The 17,363-nt window shown below is 36.1% G+C and overlaps 1 protein-coding gene across 1 annotated transcript in view; it reads left to right on the forward strand.

Moving 5' to 3' along the window:
- Window positions 1-17,363, forward strand: part of LOC122489601 (CD2 associated protein) — a 142,919-nt gene that overhangs the window by 64,001 nt on the left and 61,555 nt on the right. The window contains exons 4-5 of the mRNA XM_043591610.1: window positions 3,353-3,453; window positions 6,686-6,806. Of these exons, the coding sequence (XP_043447545.1) occupies window positions 3,353-3,453; window positions 6,686-6,806 (222 nt within the window). The remainder of the gene's footprint in view (window positions 1-3,352; window positions 3,454-6,685; window positions 6,807-17,363) is intronic.

Below are 17,363 nucleotides of genomic sequence, written 5' to 3' on the forward strand. Positions count from 1 at the left end.
AAGTTTCTGGTTAAGATATAACTAGGATCCTCAAAGTTAATTGATCTGCTTGGGAGCCGGGGGGCTAATTAATTCTCTATCCACTTTAAATAATTTAAAAGATACTAATACTCATTAAAAAGAAGCAAGCTACATTTTTTTTTAAAGGCCTAAGATCACCAAAATGATAGAAAGGATTTTCTTTGAAGTGCACCCTGAGCAGAAGAGAATTTCTTTTCAGTAATGTAGATCATTTTCCCTTCATCTATGAAGTGCTAATGACAGAGAACACATTTATGGACTCATTTTTTCAAGCTCACTTTAACTTCCAGAAGTATTTATGAACTATATTTATCTATAGTAGAAGAGATGAGGAGTTTTCTTATGGTATGCATAAAAACCACTATTACTACTTAAAAATTAACTCAGATGTGATGAAAGTGACATTTGAAAAATTTTACTATAAACTCTAGGTTACTTATAAAAGTATGGTCAGTGTTTTTTTTGTTGTTGTTTTTTGTTTTGGTTCCTTCTATTGTAAAACAGTTTTAAAATCAGATATTATTAATTCCTTAATGAAGTGGGAGAAACAGTTACTGAGGTGTAACTGTTTCTTATTTGGAGACTCTAGATCCTGCTGCTTGATTGTCATGTCTGTTTTGCACCTCTTTCATGGTGTTGATTGCATGCAATATGCTTCTTTTATTGTTTTGGAGGTTCATTTGGATTTATTTTTTGTCTTGATGAACAATTCCGTAGATCCATAAATGTCAGAGCTCAAGTAACTGTCATAGTTAATCCAGTCCAGCTCTTTTACTTTGTAGTTCAGGACATTGATTCCCAGAGAACTTAGGTGAAATAACAAGGTAATGACAGCTATACTAGAACCCAAGTCTTCTGACTTATAAACTAGTGTTATTTCTTTTAGACCATGGCATCTTTTTTTTTTTTTTAACTATATAAAAACGTTTATTTGGACTTGTTTTGACATGATTTGATGTAGTTAAGTTGTATCTATCTAGACTACTTCTCAGGAGTCTCTTGTCAGCAACAACTATCTCCTTAGAATCCTTGTATTCCTTGTATTATCAACTCATTGGGAAAACTTTTATCTAGAATGTCTGCTACATCTTTTCCACCTTATTGTATTGTGTTCATGTTTAATTGTGTAACTCTGTTACCATTTCTTCTTTGAATTCTTCCACATCTGCTCCACTCCAAACCTATCCTTTATTAATTTTGGGGATATTTGTAGCTTGCACTAAATATTTGCCATCTCATTATGTATTTGTATTTTATTACTAATTGCTTCCCGTTTCCTAAATTCTGTTAGTTCCTTAAGTGTGCATTTAAATTATTAAGAAAAATCTTAGGATTGTTGGTGGTAAAGGGCTGATGGAATGTTGATACCCTTGGCATATTTCCTGGCATTGATGCCGTATGGTTAGGCCTAGATAATTGTTCGTGTGTGTGTGTGTGTGTGTGTGTGTGCGTGTGTGTGTAAATAATGGGCCTAGCATAAGCACTATGCTGGGTGCTGGGGAGAGAGCATTTAACAAACTCAGTGCCCATTTATCTTTGGCCTACAGACTACAGGGAGTACACACAAGAAAATAAATCATGATGATAGATTGAAAAGGAAACAGATTTGTTAGTAACAGGTAGGTTGTAGAAGTAAACAGTGTTAAGTATATAAGCACAAGGGAAGAGTACCTAATCCAGAAAGCTGTTTTGGAAGACGTTTTTTCTAAGTTGAGACCTGAAGATGAGTTGAAGACAGCGAAAGGTGGACTTTGTGGATGAAAGTGAAGTGTCCTTGGCAAAAGAAACCGTATATTTAGGGATGCATGGGTGGTTCAGTCGGTTAAGTGTCTGACTTTGGCCCAGGTCATGATCTCTTGGTTCGTGGGTTTCAGCCCCATGTTGGGATCTGTGCTGACAGTTCAGAGCCTGGAGCCTGCTTTGGATTCTGTGTTTCCCTCTCTCTCTGCCCCTCATCGCCCACCCCCCACCCCCAAATAAATAGACATTAATTTTTTTAAAAGAAGCAGTGTATTTAAGTCTCAAAAGGAATAGGGCTTGTCATTTTCAAGCAATTAGAAATCAGTATAATTAGATTATTGAGTGCAAGATTGAGAATCACCTAGGAGATCTTAAAGTATAGTTTCTGATTCAGCCTGCTGGGGCTGTCATAACAAAATATCCCCAACTAGATGGCTTAAACAACAGAAGCAATATTATTTTCTTACAGTTCCAGAGGCTAGAAGTCTAAAATCAAGGTGCTGTCAGAGTTGGATTCTGGTGAGGCCTCTTTTCCAGACTTGCAGGTCTTGCCTTTTCGCCCCGACCCTGCATCCTCACACAGCCTCCTGTATATGTGTGTGCACGTGCACACATGCACAATTAAGTGTGTGTGGGGATTAGGGCTCCATTTTTATGTTAGTTGACTGTAATTACCTCCCTAAAGGTCCTGCCTCCCAGTACGGTCAAGGACACAATTCAGTCCAGAACAGGTAGGTATGAGGTAGAGCCTGCATTTCTAAGAAGCTTTGAAGTGATACTGTTGCTGCTGGTCTGAGGAACATAGAGGATTTGACTAGCAGGAAGTAATCCTTTTATCGGTGATACCTGGTCATCTATCCATAGGTACTTTGATGATTAAAATTTAAAGATGGGAGTGAGTCTGAGTTCTCAATTCTTAGAGTTTGAAAGAAGTTGCGAACCTCAAACTGCATGGTTATAAGTTAACATCATTTGTCTAAATAAATGAAGTACGTTTGAAAAGTTAAAGTAAAATTACTGTTATCTTTACCTATGTGAATTTGATTTTTATCTGTTGGAAAGTAGAGCTGTTAAAGAAGATAAGATACATTTTGGATTTATTCATTTTGTGTCTTTTTAACACAGACACTTTTAAATTAGCGCATTTTGAGTATTCCTAGACTTCCATCAGGAAGTCGTCTGAAAATTACTGTCTTGGAGGATAGCTTAGCTATGATAAAATTTGTTTTGCCGACAGTGTCTTTTATTGTATGTGTTTTTAGTCTCTCAATTGGCATTGGCTGTTTTACTTTTGTCTAGTTGGGGATCACACGTATACATAGATTTCATGGCTAGGAGCCTTGTTACCTTATTTGTAGTTGGTTTGAATTTATTTTGGCATGAGTAGGTTGTAGTGTGGGGGCAAGGTGAAAAGCCAGCCAGAACTGATTGTGGTTAGCTGCTTAGAATGCTTACATGTTTTGATTTTTATTCATACATATACAAACTCATACATACATATGGCAGTAAATACACTGTGTAAATAAAAGTGCTGTTATTTGTTTTAATGATCTTTCTCAACCTAATTTTGTTACTAATTTACTTCCTTTAGAGACCAAGAAGCGTCAGTGTAAAGTTCTCTTTGAGTACCTTCCACAAAATGAGGATGAACTGGAGCTGAAAGTGGGAGATATTATTGATATTAATGAAGAGGTAAGGAAAACCTATGTTAGAGACGAACCAGCAACTGTAATTGATGCTCTAGGTATTAGAAAACTGACTTGTAAGAATATTAAGTTTTCATTAGAACTTTTTTACGAGTTTCATTGCTTTTTATACACATTTTAACATACGGGTTTTAAAATGGTTCTTTAATGACTTATGTAAGGTGGTCTTATCCTTTGGAATAAAGCTTTATTCATTCATTTTTTTTTTTTTCAATATATGAAATTTATTGTCAAATTGGTTTCCATACAACACCTAGTGCTCATCCCAAAAGGTGCCTTCCTCAGTACCCATCACCCACCCTCCCCTCCCATCAACCAAGCTTTATTCATTCTTACTACACCCGGTCTTGTGTACTTACTGTATTTGTATGTATTGACTTCAGGAATAAAAAATTTTTAAGCTAAAGATTAATGTAATGTAAGTAGCTGAGAATAAAAATAAACATTTTCTTTGATTCTGAATTCACTTTAGGCACAAAGCAATAAAATAGAATCAATTTTACCTTCTGCATAGCAGAGGGATACAAAAGTAGAATCTCTTTAAAAGGTTTGCCTTATTTGAATTATCATATTCAGATGTTAACCAAGGGATATTAAAGGAATTAAAGGAATATTAAAAGTTTTATTTGGCAGCTGAAGATCCCATTTTCAAGTGTATCTTTTGATATCATGTATAGTCATGTATATCATATATAAGGATTGATTTTATATCATAACATCATGTAATTTATCCCTTAATGTTTATATTAAATTCCAATGTATTTATACAAAAGACAGTTCTGTTTTATTTCTATCAGGTGGCAATAATAATTTTTATTGAACCTATGTGTCTGAAGCATTATGCTAAGTGTTTCACATTTATTATTTTCTTTAAATTTCTTAACAGCCTGAGGAGACAGGAATTTTTATTTCTACTTTATAAATGAAGAGTTTGAGTCATAGAAGATAAGTGATTAACTGTTCTAGTTACTGTTGATGCATATCATGCTATCCCGAAGTTTGTAGCAAAGAACAACTGTTTTATTAGGTCATGGATATTATGTGAGTCAAGAATTCAGATAGGGCACAGCTGGGATGGCTTGTCTGTGTTCCATGATGTGTGGGGGCTTCAAGTCGAAAGACTCAAAGTTTATGTGCTGGTAGAATGTTAGGAAGGCTCCTTTACTAATGTGATTGGTACCTAGAAGACTTGAAGACTGCCTCTGGAGAGCCATTATGTAGCTTCTCCATTTGGCTTGGCTTTCTCACTGTATTGGGGCCTTAGGATACTTGGACTTATTGCATGGCATTTCAGGGCTCTGAGTGTAAGTATTTCAGTGAACGTGTTGAATTTTAAGCTAAAGATTGATGTAATCAAAGTAGCTAAGAGTAAAAAAAAAAACATTTTAGAATGCCTACATGTTTTGATTTTTGTTCATACATACAAATTCTATGGCAGTAAATACAGTGTGTAAATTAAAAGTGCTGTTACTTGTTTTAATGATCTTTCTTAACCTAATTTTGTTACTATGTTACTTCCTTTAGAGACCTTTTATAATCAGACCTTGGAAGTGGTAGTGTCACTTTCACCCTATTCTTTTGGCTACAAACATGTCAGAAGTCAGCAAGATTGAAGGCGGTGGGGACAAAGACCACCACTTCTTGGTGGAGGGGTGTCCCGATTACCTTGTTGATGAGCATGCAGGCTAGGAGATCTTGTTTCAGCTATTTTTGCCCATGCCCATACACATGGCATGCAGCAGAGCAGAATCTTACTATTCTTCATTGCTGTGCTATCCTGCCTTTTGAGAATTCCTTAATTTATGGGAATTATAAGGTTATTTACCCTAACTACTCCCTTGCTGCCAATTTGTGATTGCAGGTGTAGATAATACGTTTTCTGATGCTTCTCTCTTAGTTGCCATTTGGTCTACATATCTCCATCACCATGGTTTGAAGAACTCTCAAATCTGCTAAAAAAAATTCTCTTTAAATCTGCTAAAAAAAATTCTGAACTCTTCACTCGTAACCGCCTTCCATTTCTTCCTCAGACAGCTTGTATTCTAGCCATCTTGTATCTCAGCTGTATATAGTCTAGAAATAAGTCCTTTATTTTTATGTCACTGTATTTTTCATTTGCTTTGTACCTAGAAAACTCTTACTCAGCCTTTAATGTCTAGCTCTTTTGTCATTTCATTTTAGGGGAGCCTTTTAAAAAATATTTTAAGCCTTTCTCTTGTGCTTTTTCAGCATTTTGTTCATAGCTTTGTTACAGCACGCATTGTATTGTAACTACCTGCTTAGTGTTTGTTTTCTTTAGGTTATTTCACTCAAGGGCAGAGATTTCTCATATGCAAATATCAGTCTTTCCCTAGTAGTTAACACCAAGGTGTTATACCTAGTGAGTGCCTGCTGGATGAATACCTTATTAAAGTTTACTTTGTAATTCTGAGGTGAAAAACACTTAAAACATATTTTAAACAGAATAAAGAGCCTTTTCTACCTGTGATATTTCATGTACTGCTGTTAAGTGAATTTTTAGAATGAATAGTTTACTCTTAAATTTTTTTTTAGAAGTTCTACATCTTAAAGCAGTTATTAAATATTATTAAATAACTTCATGAAACTGAGTAACCTTGTGATTAGTGAATGTAAATATTTTTCTAAAGAGTTTGGTTCCGGAAGATATTTCTGGTTGAGGTGGGGGGGAATGTTTTGAAGAGCCTAGTATCTGGATTTTAAAAATAAGTGATTCTTTTTCTTACTTGGGTTAAGAGTCACTTAAAAGGGAAATTATATTCATCAAGCTTTTTCCAAATAAAAAATCTTCATGTACTTAAATAATATATGAAATAGACTATAAATATTGAAATGATTACAAATTGAGACTTAGTTGGGTTTAAAAGAAGTGACATTCCAGGAGAGAGCTATCTACTTCCTGCTATTAATACCTTATTCTTGGTTATCTGATATTTTCATAACAATTATTTATGTCATACATTGCACTTGATTACAAATTCTCGTTGTAAATGTTGTAAAATACTACCGATATGACTAATCCTATATATGATCAATCTAATCCATTTAGATTTAATTTACTAAAAATATATTTTCCCCATTGTATTTCCTTAACAGATTTAAAGGGATTATTTTGCATCATTAACTTTGTGCTCACTTATGTGGCTTAATTTTCCCATAGTGGGAAATTTTTATCATTTTTGAGTTGTGAACTCTTTCAGGTAGAAGAAGGATGGTGGAGTGGAACCCTGAACAACAAGTTGGGACTGTTTCCCTCAAATTTTGTGAAAGAATTAGAGGTAACAGATGATGGTGAAACTCATGAAGCCCAGGAGGATTCAGGTAGATTGTTTAAAAATTTTGAATAGATTTAAATAAAATTATATATGATCTAGTGTTTATTCTGTATTATTTGAAACTCTGTTCTTGTGTTGAACTCTGAGCTTCAGGTTTTCTACTTTTATGAAGCAGCTTATGACAGGGACTTAAAATGAACTAAATTCCTAGGCAAATACTTTCATATTTTTCCTTCTCTGATGTTTGTTTCAACCCAAACTAAGTGTTTAGTACCCTGATTATGAATTGATAGTCCTTATGTTTTCTGATTTCTTACCACTTAAGATGTACTGATAGTGTTTTGATTTGAGTTTGCAAATGACCTGTCTACTTCAGAGATTTTAGGAATTGAAAAAAAACTTGCTTTTGTGTTTTTCCATATTGAGATAATTACATTTTTTTGTGCAGCCAGAATGTCATTTAATTATTTTGTGATTGCCGTCATTTATAGACTCACCTGCAAATTTATATTAAATTTGCTCACCATGTAAAACTATGATCAAGAGCATTTTATCCCAAGCTAAATTTAAATTATTTTTATTATTTTTATTTTTAAGAATTGCTGTGGAATTAGTTTTGTTTTTGTTTTTTTTTTTAAGAGAAATTCATAAGTGGTAATGCAGGGATAAGTAGCTCTTTTTCTGTATGGAACAGTATATGTAGTGAGGTTTAATATACTTATCAAAATTAAGACATTAAATATTGACAGTATTCAATTTGACAATATCATTTAATCCATAGTTCATATATAGATTTAATTGTTCTAGTAATGCTTTATATAACTATTTTTTTCTCCTATTTCTGGAAAAGCATGGAGGGAATTTGTTTCTCAAGTTTCTTTCTTGAGAATTGTTTCCCAGGTTTTCTCTACTTTTTTCTTGACAATTTTGAAGAGTTTAAGCTGGATATTTTATATAGTAGATCCCAGTTTGGGCTTTTCTCCGGATTCCTCATCATTAGTTTTAGGGTGTATTTTATTGACAGAATTACAAAATGATGCTATCTCATTGCATTGTATCAGAAGGCACGTGATGTCTGTGTGCTTTATTTTTGGTGATGTGAAATTTGATTCCTTGGTTCAAATTGTGTTGCCAGTAAATGTACTTTTTTTTCCTTTATAATTGGTAAGTGTCTTGTGGGGAGATACTTGGAGACTTTGTAAATATCCTGTTTCCTCATCAAACTTCTCCCAACAGTTTAAGCATCCATGGATAAATTTTGCCTGAATTAGTTATTACTTTGATAGTTGCAAAATGATGATTTTCTAACTCCACCATCCCATCTTTGTTTATTACTTGACATTCTTCTCTAAAGAACTTTTATTTCTGCTCAGTTTTAATAAGCGCCTGGGTGCTTCCATCAGTTAGACATCTGACTTCGGCTCAGGTCATGATCTCACGGTCCGTGAATTCAAGCCCCACTTTGGGCTCTGTGCTGACAGCTCAGAGCCTGGAGCCTGCTTTGGATTCTGTGTCTCCCTCTCTCTCTTTGCAACTTCCCTGCTTGTACTCTTGTCTCTCTCTCTTTCTGAAAAATAAACATTAACATTTTTTTAAAAAAATCAGTAGTAGTTTTAACTCTAATCTTACTTTTAGAATAAAATATATGACCTTAGGAAGCGGTAGAGGCCAGTTTAATCAGTGAATGTTTCTTAAGCTTCTTGTGTGCTAAGTGCTAGTTTGGTTTTGTGAGGGCACAGAATCCCCTCTGCAGTCCAGAAGCTTAAGGTCCAGGCCTCTGGGTGATGAGACAAGATGTGAACTCAAATTTTAGTACATTTTAGTCTAGAGTAAAATGATCTGAGTATAAGAGGTACTAGTGAAATATAGTTCTAAACGGAATATATTGTTTGTCACTTACTTTGTAGGTTTTCATCTTCTCAGAAATGTTCCAGGAAATATTAGAAATAAAATATGCAGCTTGGGAGTGCCTGGGTAGCTCATTTGATTAAAGGTTTGACTCTTGATTTCAGCTCAGGTCATGACATTGAGCCCAGTGTTATGCCCTGAGCCAGGCTTTGCCCTGGGGGTGGAGCCTGCTTAAAATTTTCTTCCTCCCTCCTCCTCTCTCTGCTCCTCTCCTGCTTGTGTGCTGTCTTAAAACAACAACAGAAGCAAATATAATATGTAGCTCTGACTGCAACTTTTTTAGAAGATGTTATGTTCTAAACTTCTGTGTTTTTCCTTCTAATCATTCTTGCCCTTGTTTTCCTCTATATGGACTTTTTTTTTTTTTTTGGAAAATGGTTGTTGTAAAAAACATATGGAACTTATCATTTTGATCATTTTTTAGCATAAAGTTCATTTGTTGAATAATACTCTGTTGTATGTATGTACTGCATTTTGTGTAGCTGTTCATCCATTCATGGATGTGTGAATTGTTCCCACCTCTTGGCAGTTGTGAATAATGCTGCTAAAACATGGGCATACAGATATTTGAGACCTGTTTTCAATTCAGATACATACCCAGAAGTGGGATTGCTGGATTATATATAGTTCTTTTTTTAATCTCTTAAAGAAGTGCTAAATATAATTTTCTATAGTGTTTGCCCCATTTTACACTTCCACCAACAGTGTAAAGGGTTCTAATTTGTCCATATCCATAGCAACACTTTCTGTTTTTTGATATTAGCTATCCTAACGGGTATGAGATGTTATCTCATTGTGAGTTTGATTTGCTTTTCTCTGATGATTACTGATGTTGAGTATCTTTATATGCTTGTCGACCATTGTGTATCATCTTTGGAGAAGTATCTGTTCAAGTTCCTTGTGTGTTTGTTTGTTTTTTTTTTTTTTAATTTTTTTTTTTAACGTTTATTTATTTTTGAGACAGAGAAAGACAGAGCATGAACGGGGGAGGGTCAGAGAGAGAGGGAGACACAGAATCTGAAACAGGCTCCAGGCTCTGAGTGGTCAGCACAGAGCCCAACGCGGGGCTCGAACTCACGGACTGTGAGATCATGACCTGAGCCGAAGTCAGCCGCTTAACCGACTGAGCCACCCAGGCGCCCCCCTTGTCTGTTTTTTAATCAGGTTATTATTATTATTTTTTATAGTTGTAGGAATTCTTTATTATGGACATTAATTCTTTATCAGATATATGATGTACTGTTATTTTCTCCCATTCTGTTGACTATTTTCTTTGTTGTAGAAAAGTTTTTAAGTTTAATGTAGGTAGTCTATTTTTTCTTTTGTTGCTTGTGCTTTTGGTGTCATATTTAAGAAGTCATTGCCAAATCCAGTGTTATGAAACTTTCCCCCTGTATTTTCTTCTAGGAATTTTATAGGTTTTGGTTTTACATTTAGGTCATTAATTCATTTTGAGTAAATTTTTGTGTATGGTTTTCAGACAAATGTCCAACTTCATTCTTTTGTATGTGGATATCTAATTTTCCTAGCAGTATTTGTTGAAGATGTTACTGGACAGAGGATCCATTCAAACTCTGTTTTGGTTGATCACTGCTTGAAAATTAATACTCAGGAGACAAGTGGTGGTGGGAAAGGAAAGGTTGCTTTTTCAGGAAGTTGGCAACCTGGGAAGATGGTGGTGGATTAATGTCTCAAAGACCATCTTCCCCATCCAGGCAAAGCTGGACAGTTTTAAAGGGGAAGGCATGGAAAAAAGTGAGGGGAGGGGGTGCAACCTGCAGGAGAAGCAGGTGCCCAGGCAGTATAGTCATATGTGGACATGACCCTGAACAGACTTGCTGGCAGCAGCAGCAGTTGTTTTTGAATGTAGTTAGGCCTTATATTCTGGTCCCTTCACTCCTCAAGGTCAGTGGTCTGCAAATCTCAAAGTAAGTTAGTTCTGCAAATCAAGGGACTTAGGTTAGCAAGCAAGGAGTGCAAAACTTGAAGCAATTAACCTTTAACACTGGTTGAAGTTGAAGTACATTTGACTAGTCTATGCACACTTTTATCATGGCACCCACGACCGTTGTACATGTTTATGACTTCCATCTCCAGCAGGCTGTCAGCTATTTATTTTGTTTTTCTTTTTCTTTTTTTATTATTTTTTTATTATTATTATTTACAAAAAAAATTTTTTTTAACGTTTATTTTTGAGACAGAGAGAGACAGAGCATGAACGGGGGAGTGGCAGAGAGAGAGGGAGACACAGAATTGGAAGCAGGCTCCAGGCTCTGAGCCATCAGCCCAGAGCCCGACTCGGGGCTCGAACTCATGGACCGTGAGATCGTGACCTGAGCTGAAGTCGGACGCTTAACCGACTGAGCCACCCAGGCGCCCCAAGCTGTCAGCTATTTATAGGCAGCTATTTATGGGCAGAGACTATAGAAGGGTCCAAAAAGTGAATAGCTTATGAGCTGTTTAATTTTTACTAGAGTATTATATTTTATCTCATGTCACTTATGTGCCTTTTTATAGTGCCAGCCCTTTGAGGAAAAATAGTATAAATAAAACTCCATAATTTATATATGGAGCAGGTAGCCCTCATTCCAGTTGATGATGTCATCTGTTTTCCGGAACAGAAGATAATGGTACTGTTTTTTTCTAGGGAAAGTAGATGAATCTCTGCTACAGTTGGTTCGCCTACTTGCATAGAAGCATTGTGCTTTTAAAATCAGGGGTTGATCAGTCAGCATTTGAGGGTGATTATTGCCTCTAGGCAAGAGTATTGCTTTCTTCATGTTTCTTGGTTCACTTTTGAGAAGCACATGAAAGCTGTACACTCTCTGGAAAGTATACATATAATGATATGAATAAAATTTTACCTATTAGTTCATGTGGTACATAGTTCACATATACACACATACGTATACACACACACACACACACACACACACACACATATACATATGACTAGATGATATATTCTCTTGGTTCAAAAATTAGTATGTAAGGGCATCTGGGTGACTCAGCCAGTTGAGTGTCTGTCTTCAGCTCAGGTCATGATCTCATGGTTCGTGAGTTCAAGCCCCACATTGGGCTCTTCTGCTCTCAGTGCAGGTCCTGCTTTGGATCCTCTGTCCCCCTCTTCTCTCTGCTCCTCCCTGTGTACTCTCTCTCTCTCAAAAATAGAAAAAAAATATCAAAAATTAGTACATAAAAATGTACATTATAATATAAAAACCTTTTTCTTTTAAAAATTTTTATTTTTGAGAGAGAGTATGCATGCATAAGTGGGTTGGGACAGAGAGGGGGCTGGGGACAGAGGATCTGAAGCAGGCTTTGTGCTGACAGCAGACAGCCCAGTGTGGGGCTTGAACCCATGAACCGCGAGATAATGACCTGAGCTGAAGTTGGATGCTTCACTGAATGAACCACCCACACTCCCCTATATGTTCTTTAAAAAAAAAAAAAAAAAAAAAAAAAAAAAGTGCATTATAATACTTGTCTCCATCCACCCGGTTTTTCTCATCTGCTCCGTATAGCAAGCATTTGTACTTTCTTGGTATCCTCCCAGTGTGTGTTTATGCAGGTACACAGAAAACATGCATTTGTCTATTCCCCTGTTTCTTAAATAAACTGTAGCATAATATGTTTTTCAGAATATGCTGCAGTGAAAACAACCTAAAAATCATGGAGGCTTAAAGACATAGTTATGTAGGGACTTAAACTGATGGAGTCTGCTCTTTGACATATGGCTTAATGCTTGCAAAGGCAGGGAAAAAGGAGCATGGCTTTTAAAGCTTCTGCTCCAAATTTACACATATTGCTTCCACTAATACTGTATTGGACAGCCATGGTCATGTCTAAGTCAAACAGCAGGGATATATAAATTTTTCTACAAGCTGAGACGCCAAATGTAAATAAGAATACAGTCCGCCACATATACTATCATTGATTATCTTTTTAGAATCCCTTATTTAATACTCATTGCCTTTTGGGGTGCCTGAGTGGCTCAGTCGGTTAAGCGTCCAACTCTTGATTTCAGCTCAGGTCATGATCTCACCATTTGTGGGTTCGAGCTTCGCATTGGGCTCTGCATTGACAGTGTGAAGCCTGCTTGGGATTCTCTCTCTCTCTCTCTCTCTCTCTGTCTCTGTCTCTCTGTGTCTCTCTCAAAAAGTAAATAAACTAAAAACAAAGACTCATCGGGCTTTTAAAGGTGTTGAAGTGTACTTTTTAGCTTTGTACACGTAATAAAAAATTAATGAAAAGAACACTAACTTCATGGGTATTTAGTATGAAATGGTGATGGCCAGTAGCCTTGTGAAAGGTGCAAATTTCCATTTTTAGGTTGCCTCCCATTTCTAAGTGTTCTTTGGATGTATTTTTTCTCCTTAACTTTGCAATGAACTTTTTAAGATTCTAAATTTCTCTAAGGCTGTACTCTAAACTGCATGAATTGAAGCAACAAATAATTGAATTCTTTAAAAAACTTGTCTTTTGGTCAATGTCTGTCTAGTGTCCTTTATTTAATCAGTACCTCATTTAAGCATGTCCTCATTTTTCAGATTATGTGTATAGAGAAAACTTGGCATAGTACCCGGCAAGTTTTGAAGCATAATGGATGTTAGTACTTTTCTTACCACACTGTTTTATTTTTACTTCTTTACCTCATTCTTTCCTTTAATTTGCCTGTTTAAAAAAATGTGGAGTCCATGGGACACCTGGGTGGGATTAGGCGGTTGAGCGTCCGACTTCGGCTCAGGTCATGATCTCACGACTTGTAAGTTCGAGCCCCACATCAGGCTGTGTGCTGACAGCTCAGAGCCTGGAGCCTGCTTTGGATTCTGTGTCTCCCTCTCTCTCTGCCCCTCCCCCGCTCATGCGCACTCTGTCTCTTTCAAAAATAAATACACATTCAAAAAACATTTTTTATATGTGGAGTCAATTGTATTTGAATAGTGACCTGATAAAGTTGTGTTAAGCAGAGCAGTTTTTATTGCTAGGAGTTGGAGTGCGGTGGGGTTGGGACGCTGAAATCTGTTTCAGTGCAGATGTTGATTACATTGAAAGATAGAAAATCAATGAGATAGGAAGATATAGAAGAGTCATAGAAAACAGATATTTTATGTTACACTTATTTGAGAATACTTGGTATTCTAAAGTCAGGACTTATGTTTTAAGGATGTGTAAAAACCATTAGAGAACAAACAAATACTGAAAGCATCTGGCTTAAATTTAGTGGTACAGTTGTTACTTAACACTATCCCCTGAATTACTTCTTATGTGTGTTATTGTTTCTTATGTTTCATAGGTAACTTGATTTTCTGATATTTATTTTTAACATTAAAATTTGTTACAAGTTAAAGCTTATGGTGAAATGATGTGTATGATGCCATGGAAACTCAGCCCTTAAAATATGTGCAAAAGTTTACGTCCATATAGGGCCACCAGCAAAAGATGGACAATTTAAATTTTTATTATATTTTATATTTTGTATTTATAATTTTTTATAAGTACTTTGGGTACTTTCTTGCACCATTCAGCCTTGTTTGAATTTTAGTAACTTTGCAGAATTTTATCTGCTAAAAATGTACTTCCTTGCTTGCTTAACCCCTTTAAAATAACATCACATTCTAAATGTGGAGCTTTGTGATTATGGGGTGGGAAGTCAGTGGTTGAAGTACACTATAATTCCATTTTTTAAAAAACTCTAACTTTTAGGACAGAAAGTTTTTGAATATTGATTTGAATGCCAAGGAGTGTGTGCTTTATAAGGACTTTAGAAACCTCTAGTGATAAAAGAATATAGTCCTTTTAAGTTCTGATTTAAGAGTTCCATCTTATGCATTATGATTAGAAGAATTGATCCACTATTCCTATGTCCTAACGAAATGTAATGTACTCTGTAATTGGTATTATTACAGTCTTTTTATTGTTTTACTTATTTGGTATGTATGTTGTGTTTATAGTAGCTGTTATAAGAATTATAGTTGACTCTACATTACAAAATGTTATTTTTTGCTTATAGTATTGAAAAGCCATATCCAGCACATTTGATTAGTTTATGTGGTTTCTCCTTATACCCCTTTACATTTAGTAAAGCTGTTCTCCTTAATAAACTAAAATATATGGGATGGTCTTCTTGGTTTGGCCAGTTGAACTCCAGCTATTAATGTTAAGAAGATAATCCTGACTCAAGACAGTGTAGGCAGGTCATGGGCAGTTTATTTTTATGTCCTCAGTTTTCATTGAAGAACTGTAGAATAAAAGATACAAGAAAGTCACTATTACATTTTTTATAGGAATGTGGTAAGTTTATAATCTATTCTATTACTTGCTGATTTCTTTATAAAGTCTCAAGATAAGTGTCTTCTGATAATCAATTTCAGGAAAAGCTTTGCTTCTCTATGGAAGTGTTATGTTTCCATTTTTATAAAATGAAATGACTCCTTTTTCATTTTGTCAAATATACTTAGCCATTTTTGTTAGATGTCCTTTGTAATCTTTTACATTCCACTTAATTTGCTAAGTAGGACTTGATTTCACTATCCCCCCTTATTCTATAAAGCCAGTGACTATAGCTTCTGGTATTTTCTACTGTGTGTGAGTCTCCTCCCTGCCTTAAGCCTATAAAAATCTCCCTTTAGATGTCTAATAGGCATCTCAAACTTAAGGTGGTCAAAGTGATCATCTCTTCTTTTCCTTGCACCTAAATTTGATCTATACTGTCTTCCTCATCTGAATTAATGGCAACTCCATTTTTCTTTTATTTAAACCAAAGAGTTGGATTCATCTTTAACTCTTTTAATCTCACATTCATTAGCTGATTTTGTCACCTGCTAAATACTGCTCCTACTCTGGTATAAGTTATTTTTTGCTGTACAATTGCAGTAGGCTGTTATTTGCTGTTACCTGCCTCCTGAATGTTAATGTGCTCACCTTCTAGTAGGTACATATTTTACTTAAAGTAAAGCCAGAGTCTTTTTAAATTGGCTACAAAGCCCTGTGACTGGGCATCTACATATGCCTCCCCCTACCTCTCTTTGCCTCCTATTTAACTCGCCCCTTTGTTCATGTTGGTCTCCTTACAGTTTTAAAGATGTAAGGAACATTCCTGTTGCACAGCCTTTGCAGAAGCTTTGGAGTTAGATGAGATCACCTAGAGAGACTGTCTAGAGTGAAGAAAAGAGCCTTGGATCGAATCCTATATAGCAACATTCATGGTATTAGCTGAGATAGAATTACTAAAAAGAAGACCAAGAAGGCACACAGAGAGAGAGAGAGCCAGGAGGAAACCCATGAGTGTGCAGTAGTCAAGGGGAGAGTTTTTCAGGGAGGACATAGGCAGTATTGCCTGATGCTGCTTGTGAGGTTAAGTAAGGTAAGTAAGATAAATAAAATGTAATCTTGGATTTAGGGACAAAGATCATTCATGACCTGCCTAAGGGCAGTAAAGAAAGATGATTGGGTGGGGAAGCAGTGGAGAGAGTAAGTATAAAGCAGTGCAGCAGTTGAGAACAACATATATTCTGTGGCAAAGAACAAGTGGAGAGGGAGGAGTTGAAGATGCAAATTCAGAAGAATGGGATTGATCACCAGAACAGGATTTGCCCAGAAGGTAGAGGGAGTGAGATTCTCACCGTAGGTATCATGATTAGTCTCAATTGATTGGAGAGACACCAGCATTAGTGCTGGGAAACTGAAGGAGAGATGTCTGAGTTTTTTTGTTTTTTGTTTTTTTTCTATGAAAGAGGAGAGATGCTAAAAATGAGAGGTCAGAATTTTGAGGAAACTAAAAGGGTCCTCCCAGTTCAATGTTTTGAGCCACACATTCCTCTGGGTTCGGGCTACTAGATGCACGCATGACACGAAATGGTTAAGAAACCCTGATGGGTTGTTCTTTAGAAGTTCTGATTTCTTATGGGTAGGGAGGGTTCATTCTCTTAGAAGGAGTCAGCAGAGGTTTCATTTGATTATTTGGGCTCTGGAAAAGAAGATAGTGCTTGTTGCTAGTGCACGGGATGCTTGTGGAATGGGGTATATGCTGGAAGTGCCAAAGGTGGTGGAGGGAAATTTGGTGGTCTGCAGCTTGGCCTGCAGGGTTTAAGGTGGTGCACACTTGCTTTGGTGTTTGTATTCCCACATTGGCATTCACCTTGAACAACTCCCAGTGAACAGCTTTGTAAGGAAAATTGTTGTGGGGCTTTGATACTTTTACTGGTAATACATTGTGAGTCTTTGTATAGCCAGATGCTGTTTCTGAATTTCTCTTTAGGAACTAAGGAATACAGATTTTAACTATTTAAAACACACACAACATTTTCTTAGGAAATGTAGGATTATTTTCAAAATCTTTGAATAATGCTGAAAGATATTCTTTGGAGTAAAAAGAGGGGGGATTTATGCTAGCAACTTTAGATTCTAAGTCCTACTTGGTTTACATGTTTTACTTTAAGATACTCTACATTAGTTCCCCATTTAATGTGTAATAGTGAGCCGGGGGACCCGGGTGACTCTGTCGGTTTAGCGTCTAACTCTTGATTTCTCTGTAGGTCATGATCCCAGGGTTGTGGGATTGAGCCCCATGTCAGGCTCCATGCTGGGTGTGGTGGCTGCCTAAGATTCTCCCTCTCTCCCTCTGTCCCTCTTCCCCATTCACATGCTCTCTCTCTAAAAAAAAAAAAAAAAAAAGGTGAACTTGGATTGCTTC

Source organism: Prionailurus bengalensis, chromosome B2 (genome assembly GCF_016509475.1).
Source record: "Prionailurus bengalensis isolate Pbe53 chromosome B2, Fcat_Pben_1.1_paternal_pri, whole genome shotgun sequence".
Taxonomy (NCBI): domain Eukaryota; kingdom Metazoa; phylum Chordata; class Mammalia; order Carnivora; family Felidae; genus Prionailurus; species Prionailurus bengalensis.